At 45.7% G+C, this 8,698-nt stretch overlaps 1 protein-coding gene across 7 annotated transcripts in view; it reads right to left on the bottom strand.

Moving 5' to 3' along the window:
* Window positions 1–8,698, bottom strand: part of KCNMA1 (potassium calcium-activated channel subfamily M alpha 1) — a 762,000-nt gene that overhangs the window by 85,537 nt on the left and 667,765 nt on the right. For all 7 annotated transcript variants that reach the window (XM_023509577.1, XM_023509576.1, XM_012801412.2 and 4 more), the window contains one exon: window positions 4,968–5,061. In XM_023509577.1, the coding sequence (XP_023365345.1) occupies window positions 4,968–5,061 (94 nt within the window). The remainder of the gene's footprint in view (window positions 1–4,967; window positions 5,062–8,698) is intronic.

The following is an 8,698-nucleotide window of genomic DNA, read 5'->3' as shown; positions in this document are numbered from 1 at the left end:
CCAGAGGAGCGGGGTGAGCCATCTGTTTCACACCTCTGTACTGACACTGTAACATGTGTCTCGGAAAGGCCCTCGGCCGGGGCCGGGGGAGTTCCAAACTCTTTCTTATGCTGCCACTAAAGATCCTCTAAAACAGTGGTTCTCAACCTTCCTAATGCCATGGCCCTTTAATACAGTCCCTGTGGGTTGTAACCGACAGGTTGAGAACCGCTGCTCTAAAAAGGCAAGTTAAGGCACTGCCTCCTCAGAAACCTGCAAGTGCTGCCCAATGCCTGTGACAGGTGGAAGCACTCATGACTGGGCCCCAGAATAATCTTCCATTCTCAACTCCAGCTGCACCACTCCGAGGACTCTCTGGCTCCAGACACACCAAGCCATTTACTGTGCTCTGAGCATTTCCCCTGTTTCCTCCATCTTCCTTACAAGGTAAGACTTAACTAAATTTACTGGACTTTGCATTTCTGTGTCTCAGTTTCCTCATCTGTAAAACAGAGGAAACAGCATTATCTATTCACACAGCTGCCACGAGGACTCAGTTCACAGGCATCACACTTCTGTAAGGATGCCGGGCACCTGGTAACAATGAACAAGAAAGAGTGGGTGATAGAATTCATAGAACATTCTCCTCATCATACAGGGCTAGGTTCCATGAGACTTTCTTCATAAACCAGGCTCAGCCCCCCAAACCAGAGGTAACAATAGCTCTTCCCATTCTCACAACCCAAGCTGAGATAATCGCCCATGTTCTTTTAACTTTATTTTGCTCTATATGTTTTGCTATCTCCGATGCTAAACTCTAATCATTTTCAAGGCACGATCTAGTCATAGCCATCTTAATTTAGATCCCTCAAGGAACTTCCACAACACCTTAACCGTAGTAGGCTCCCACTAAACATTTGTTGGGTGGGAATTAATCTGAGAAGAAATAAAAGCAGGCAGCTGAAGTGCCTGGAACTTCTGGGTTCCATTTGAAGGTGCAGCGTGAGAACCTAGGCATTTACTCTGTACCACCTGCCCAGTGGAGAAATATTCTCATCATCTAAAACAATGTGTGTAAATGCAATGACTTAAAGGTGGGTCTGACATGAACTGAATTGATTGAAAACCAGGGGATTGTGAATGGAGATTTCAGGAAGTTACATATCTGTTCCAACTATAGTCAAAATGGTATCTGATGTCATTTTGTTTTCCTATAGAGACTCCCTAAAAAGCTTTCATTGAATGTTCACTGCAGGCCCGGCATGGTGGCTCATGCCTATAATCCCAGAATTCTGGGAGGCTGAGGCAGATGGATTGTGGGAGGAACTCAGGAGAGTTCAAGACCACCAGCCTGAGCAAGAGTGAGACCCTGTCTCTTAAAATACCAGTTGTAGCAGGCGCCTGTAGTCGGGAAGCTGAGGCAAGAGGATTGCTTGAGTCCAAGAGTTTGAGATTTGTGAACTATGACAACAGGGAACAGAATTAGATGCGGGCTCCAAAAAGAAAAGAAAAAAGAAAGTTCACTGGGGTCTGTAAGGCCTCCAAATTAAGAACCCTTGACTTAGCTATTTAAAGACCAAGTTCGTGCCCCTCTACCCCAGGGCTTTACATCTGAAGACAGACATGACTGTCCTTACAGTGCACAAATCCACAAAGTAGGAAGAACTGGCCACAGGGGTACTTGGTGACCTTAGTGGAAAACTAAGAGAGGCTTCTTAAATAATTCCATGTTAAGAGACCATAAACAAAGGAAATCGGAGGCGGACAGAGAAAGGGCCTTGGAACCTCCGCGGTCGCTCCTCCTTGGTGGATGTGAAGCCAAAGGTTACCCATCATGTGTCTTCAGCCAGGAGCACAGACACTCGCCTTTTGGCGCAGTCTAGTTGTCAAGGTTGTTCTCTGTCCGGGTGACTGAAAAACATACCACCTTGGGATCCGGACACACAAAATGAGGCTGTTCACCTAACGATCGTGCAGAGAGTTAAGTGACACTTAAACACCAGGGTAAGCCTGATTCCAGAACAAAGGGGAGACAAAGGCCATTAGCACAGAGTCCCTGTTGCATTTCCTGCTGGCAGATGATTTGGAAGGAGCCTTCACGCAGGAGGCTGTTTTATTTGCAGAAGCCACAGTGGTAAATTAAAGCCCATCAGAGCCCATTTTGGGCTCTCCAATTTCTCCTGGAGCTCTTCCTATCACTGCCCACAGGCCACTAAAACCTGCCCACATTTGGAATGATTGATTCCACTCAAACAGCAAGCCACAAACTGGTGTCAAAAAACCTACTTCAAATAAGTCATTAGCTTCCTTTATGGATTTTTCGGGTCATAAGTCATAGGACCTGGGAGTCCCATCTTTTGTAGAGTACAAAGGGGCCATTTGAAGAGGTGGGTGCAATTGGAAAAGCCACAAGGAGCTGAGTGAACCCCTATGTTTTCTGCCAATCAAAAAAAAAATGAACAAAAATAGACCCCACTACCTCATTGGCAATGGCAGACACTCAAATGCAAACCAAAGAGCTTGGGGGTCCTTCCTCTATACCTGCAAGTGAAGGAAATTGGGGGAAGAGCTCAAAAGGGGCCTGTTTTTGTTCCACATCAGACAGAATCTGTGAAGCACACAGGACATGGAGTGTCTAAGATTCTCCCTTTGTCCTGGGATGGCCCGTTCTAGCTGGGCTGCCGGGGAGACTACTGGGGGCTGGTGAGATGAAGCATCCCAGCGGCAGCAGCCACGGCCGCCATAGCAGGAGCAGCAGCAGCAGCAGCCCAAAGGCAGCAACACGAGAAGCCTGGGTTCTGCAGCTTGGCAAGTTTCCACTCACCACCTGACTCACGTTTAGCAATTCTGATGTACCACGGAGCAGACAGCTCCAGCCTGGGACGATGGCCTCCCTCAGCCCCTCTCCGGCAGGCAATGAAAGCAAGATCCACTTTGAAAATTCTCCCCCATCATGCAAACTGACATAGGCATGCTTTTCAAAAACCCACAGCCAATCTGTTGATCATTACTTATTTACAAAGGCCTTCGGGCAGAAAGTCCTGTAAAAACCATACTTGATATGGTATACACTAGCTTTTTCTGCTTGTGGAAAAAAAAAAAAAGTCCCCCAAGGCTACCTCAAACCATCACTTTCTATTGCACATAAAATGTAGCGTGTAACACTAAAGTATTTAATATATATGGTATAATATATCTACAGGAAAGGCATTTGTGTAGAAGTATGTTACCCTGGATTTGGTAATTTGATGTTTTGCTGAAGGCTATGACTTAAAAAAGCCTCCACCTCGTACAGAAGACCTGTCATCTTGGTACCCAAGAGCCAACAGAATAAAGAAGTACCCTTAAGCAGCAAAACTTTGACACAGCTTTGAAGCATATGAAAACAGTATAACTCCTCAGAATTATTATTACTCAAGATCAAAGAAATGAGCCATACTTTACATAGCAAACAGGGACAGGGAATTTGGCTCCAAAGGTTTCAGATTTTTCAGACTTCTCTTTATTTATTTGCTTCCCTAAAGTTAGGCGAAGGAAAGAGCCTGGGCTTTTCTTTACTTTAAATGGATATAACTATTAGGCTTAGATAAGGCGATTACCTAAAGGTGAGTAAATAGGCAATGCATGCTAGCGTGACAACCTGCATCATAAAAAGGAGAGGTTGGCACTTGGCGCGTTTTATTCCTCCCCATAAACTACAAACAAGCATGTAAATCAGCAACACCCAAGCACAGCTGAGCGGAGGGGAAGACAGACAAGTTCTAAGGAAACACTGGTCAGGAGGAGATGGCCATAATGGCGGAGGAGATGGGGATGGAGAGTCTCCCACTGAGGACCTGCACCCTCAATCACATGAAGAAGGGCTGTGCTTGCCCAGCTCCAGAAAGTGGACCTGGAGGGCCAGGGAGATGGAAGTGTGGTTGGACAGTGGAGAATGGAAATCAGCATTATTGTATTTCCATCATCAAAGAAAGGAAAAGTGGCCAGAGGCCGTGAAAAGAGACAAGTAACGTCAGGGTGACGGGTGTTTCCATGTGAGTAACCACTTATGAGGAGCAGTGCAAATCTGAGATCATTCCTATTTCTCTCGGGTGTCAGAGAGTCAGGATGTTGGGGAAAACCAGCTCTGGACTGGCAGATGAATTAAAGACAAAAGGGGGAAATGGCAGGTGAATGGGCCAAGGCCAGGAATCTGCAGAACTCTGTTGCAATCTGAATTCACTTGCTCCTTAGTAGAGGAGGCCGAGGTCAAGACAGAAGGAGGGTGGGAAGGAAGAGAGACAGAAAGGAAGGAAGGAAGGGAGGAAGGGAGGGAGGGAGGGAGGGAGGGAGGGAGGAAAGATAGACAGAAAGAAAGGGAGCATGTGCACGTATGCTATATTTCATAATTAATATTGCTTTTAGCCTAAGCAGAACTGGATTACTTTTGAACTTTGCTTTGGCAAGTCCACAGATTATTAGCCTTTTTTATCAGTCAAAATCAATTAGCGGAAATTTGATTTCAATCGACAGGATAAAAGGAAGGTAATCTTCAGGTTCATTTTTGATTGTGATGATACATCTCACATATGGCCTTAAGTACAGAAAACAGTCCTCGGAGGGACCCCAGTAGAAAGAGACTTGCCTCAGGCAAACTAACCACACGAGTTCCTCTGATTGGTTACCGCCGTCATTAGTGCCACAGCTGTTTAGGAACTACACACAGACAGGACACGGTGACAGCTAAGACTTTAAAGCCTATGTATTTTTCAAACAGCTTTTCAAACTGTTTTTCATGACAGAATTTTTTCAGCTCTATCATTAACCGCTGACAAGCTGACAGAATAAATACTCCAGCCTTTAAGAAGCCATCTAACGATCTGGCTCCCCTCCTCCGCCCGTGCTTGCTGGGGAGGGGAGGCTGCGGGCCTGGGCGGGGTGAGGAGGGGGCGAGGGAGGACGAGAAGGAGCTAAGAGGGACGCTGGGGGCAGCCGGCCCCTCTCCTTACCTCATCAGCTTGGGCGAGGTGTTGGGCGAGTTCCGCATACCTCCGTTCCGCTGCTTTTTTTTGGGTGAGAGCGTTGACGGCTGCTCATCTTCAACTGGAAATACAGGCAGCTCATGAGATTATGAACAGTTTGAGGGCAGACTGAAATACAGGCAAAATATCAAAGGACACACACTCAAGGCTCAGTCACTCACTGGGAATTCAGGGCTGTCTTTTTAGGACCCAATGACAAAGACCAAATGTGTTAGTCAAAGAGGCCAGCGGAGGGCAGGTGAAAACACCCCCCTCTTTACACTCCAGCCTTTGAACATGCACTTGAAATGGACTAGAACAGTTTGTAAACGCCCTGCCGTAAGAAAAAAAATAGAAATCGTGATTTATCTGTGTACAAAAAAAATATATATATATATCTATAAATGAATCGTCAATTGTTAGTGAATTTTGGTTACTTTGTTTTGCCAGTAATCGAATGAGTTTTCTTGTAACCAAAATAAAAAAGGAAGTTGTATGGAAGTGTCGGCATGATATCTGCCAGGGTGCTGCTTCTCCAGGTGAACCAACTTAACTGGCTCCTAAGCCCTGCACGCCGGAGAAAGAGCCCTGAAGAGAAACAAGGATTCCAGGCCTTGCCAGCCAATGTTTCGATCAGTCAGGACAGACAACATTGGCACATGCTGGCTGAGAATCCCCAGCCCAACTCCGCTCTTGTCCTTCCAGCTGCCAAGAGGGACAGCGTGTGGGGCTGTGCAAACAGGGTCCTTTCTCAACACATTAAGCCAGGAGGACTAGGGCTGGCGAAGTTGGAGAGCCGGGCTGGAGAAGAGCCCCAGAATGAAGGAGGAGATTGCCACTGAATGAAATCTCTGGTGATGTGGTGTGGGCAGGGGTGGTGGGGCTGCACAGGGAACTGGAAACCAAAAGCTGTGCTCCAAAGGTCTGAACCACACAGATCGCTAAGCAGTGTGAAGCTTCGCTCACAAATAACGCAGCACACTCTCCTGCTCTTGCCCAAAGACACCCACTAATAAGCTTTGCAGATGTAGTAGCCTGCATCATGCTTCTTTTTAAGAGAGCTGCTTGATAATTAGCAGATGCGTCCCCAGCCTGTCACCCCAGGGCATCAGCAGCAACATTCTAGTCCTCCCCACATAACCGCCACCCCCCCACCCAATTCAGGCTAAAGCTGTAATGTCAAGAAGGAAAAACAGGATCCCCAGAGTCTTAGAGTTGACTGCAACACAGACTAGGAGGAAGCACCCCGGAAACTCAGAATGCACAGCAGTTACCTTAAACCTACGAAGAGAAATATTAGCAGTGATGACCTCAAAAGAAGCTTGCTATGTGTTAGCAGTGTGCAGGCCAGAGATGGGGGAGAGGATGCCACCTCACCTACTTGGTATTGTCCGGGGAGACCCATTTCAGTACACTCATTGTGTGGTGCATCCCTCAAAACCAAATGAATTTATGAGGTTATGATACATGGTTCCAGCGGGATTGTGATAAACCAACTACCCACTGAAGCTGACTCTCCTATTCTTCTGTCAGTGTGGCGTTGTCTAAATGCTGACTGACACAGGGAATGGGAACAAGAATGTGGTGCAAGGTGAGAGCCGTAGCAGAAGAAAGGCAGGCAGGAGAGCACCTGCCAACGGCGGCCATCCACTCGGCGCACCTGCTCCTCCCTGCCCCCGCACAGGCCGGGACGGATCAGTCACTCAGCGCCCCAGGCAGAGACTACATGGCTGGGAGGACATCACATCTTATCAGAAATGAGTATCCAGAGCAAATCACAGAGAGACTAAACAGCACTTAAAAGATTAAAGGAAATAAATACAAGCCACATAAATGGTATCGAAAAAAATCACTTAGAGTTGATATGCATCTCTCCTCAAGCAAACAGGCACTCTGAGCTGACCTGAATCCATCTTCCTTTCACAGGATAGGGGACAGGACGTCCCAGGCAATAATAGGTAGAAAGGCAGCAAGGGTGTGTGTGTGTGTCGCCATTACAGGATGGAGTAGAAAGTCTTACACTGACTCTACCCATAATACAAGGTCATCTATTAATACAGGCCACTTGCAACTACTGTATTCTTTTCAGGGTGACCCAGAGTACTCATGTAATATGCTAGACCAAATAGCGTGTGTGTTTGTGTGTGTGCATGTGAGTAGATCTAGGGAGGGCACAAGTTCTCTTCCACACAGCCTTCTAAAAGTTCTAGTTCAATATTCCCCTTCCCAAAACAGTCTATTATCTAATCTAGTCTACTGTGGCTAGCTTTCTTCAAGGTCATCAAATGTTATCATGGCTGTGTCAGCCATATAGTAAGTCTATATGAATTAAATCTTGAAAGGAAGTCACCCTCCCTGGCTTGTCCGTTAGATCTTTTGCTTAATTTTTGCTCCTCCATTCACACTGGGTGTACAGTAAGTAGTCCACTTGGGCTAAGTGGTCACCATTCTTAAACCTTGTCCCTGTTTCCTCGCACTGCTCTTCAGATGGGACTCTTGCAAGTTAATCCCTGTTAGCTAGCTCCAGGGAGACGCCTCATTTTGGTAGTAAGGTTCTATCTCCTTCTATGCAAGGAAACCATTTTCATTGCAACTCAGAAAGATCATCCATCATAATCATGCTGCACTGAAACTGGGATTTGTCCTCTTCAATGAAACTTGTGTTCAAAGGCTCTCTCCCGCACTCATGGCCTGGAAATGCAGACCCGGTCCCCGAAGAGACGGGGGAAATATTTCCGGCTTAAATATATGAACGTTGTGTAATGGAGACCATTACACACGGCGTAGATCCCACAAGAGGAGCAGTGATAACTTCTTTTGCATAAGTACGATATAAACCATATTTAATTATTAGCCTTTATATGGATCCCATCAATTTCTGCACATTTAAAGAAAGCAGATCTAGGAAAACTTTTAGGTAAGCTATAAAATATAATTTTCATTTCATAGCTTCTGTGACTACATGAGAGGAATAAAAATGAAATTAAAAGGGAGGCTTAAATTTACTTACTTTCACAAAAGACAAATGCGTGGCAGTAACGGGCCACCCCCTCGCGGCAGTGCACGATGCGAGGTTCCTATTTAACCTCTTTTTTGGCTAATTACATCTCTATCTTGAGCATTTTCACCTGCCTTCATACTGTGGGAGCCACACGAAGATATGATCCTTTAAAGAAACCTGACTCACCAGCGTCTTTAAAATACAAACAAGTTTGGGAATCCAATGCGGAATTTTTATAGGATCTGAACTTCATCTAGTCTCCAAGTACTCATAAAATTCAAGGGCTTGTTTTTGCACATCCCTAAGTCTAACACTTAATGTGCTGTTGTAACTTCCCAGCGCTCCCTTGTCTAATAGGCACTGAATCTAACAGTTTTACAGTTTGGGAAGACTCAGTGCTAGAAAAATGTCAGGCAAGTCTAATGAGGCTTCAGATCCCCTGGTTTGCGCTAGAGTTTAATTTAAAGTTACAATGATGTTTTAACATGTTTGCTTAGACTTGACTAAAGAGGATTCGTTATTTCAATGACATAACCTCCAGACAATGTTCTGGGAATTGATTTAAGATGTGGTGGTAATTCCAACAGCCTTAATGCAGAGCTGAACATCTGTAGCAACGTTTTTACTCCACTTTTCATCAGCATTCTGTTTTCAAGCAAAAGAAAGGCGATGGCTTCCAGAAACACTGGCCAGAACTCTGAGCTTACTTCAAAATGAT

This window comes from Otolemur garnettii, unplaced genomic scaffold, assembly GCF_000181295.1.
Source record: "Otolemur garnettii isolate 467f Iridium unplaced genomic scaffold, OtoGar3 scaffold00008, whole genome shotgun sequence".
In the NCBI taxonomy this organism is placed as follows: Eukaryota; Metazoa; Chordata; class Mammalia; order Primates; family Galagidae; genus Otolemur; species Otolemur garnettii.
The sequence above is the reverse complement of the archived record's forward strand: the minus strand, read 5'-3'. Positions and strand labels throughout refer to the sequence as shown.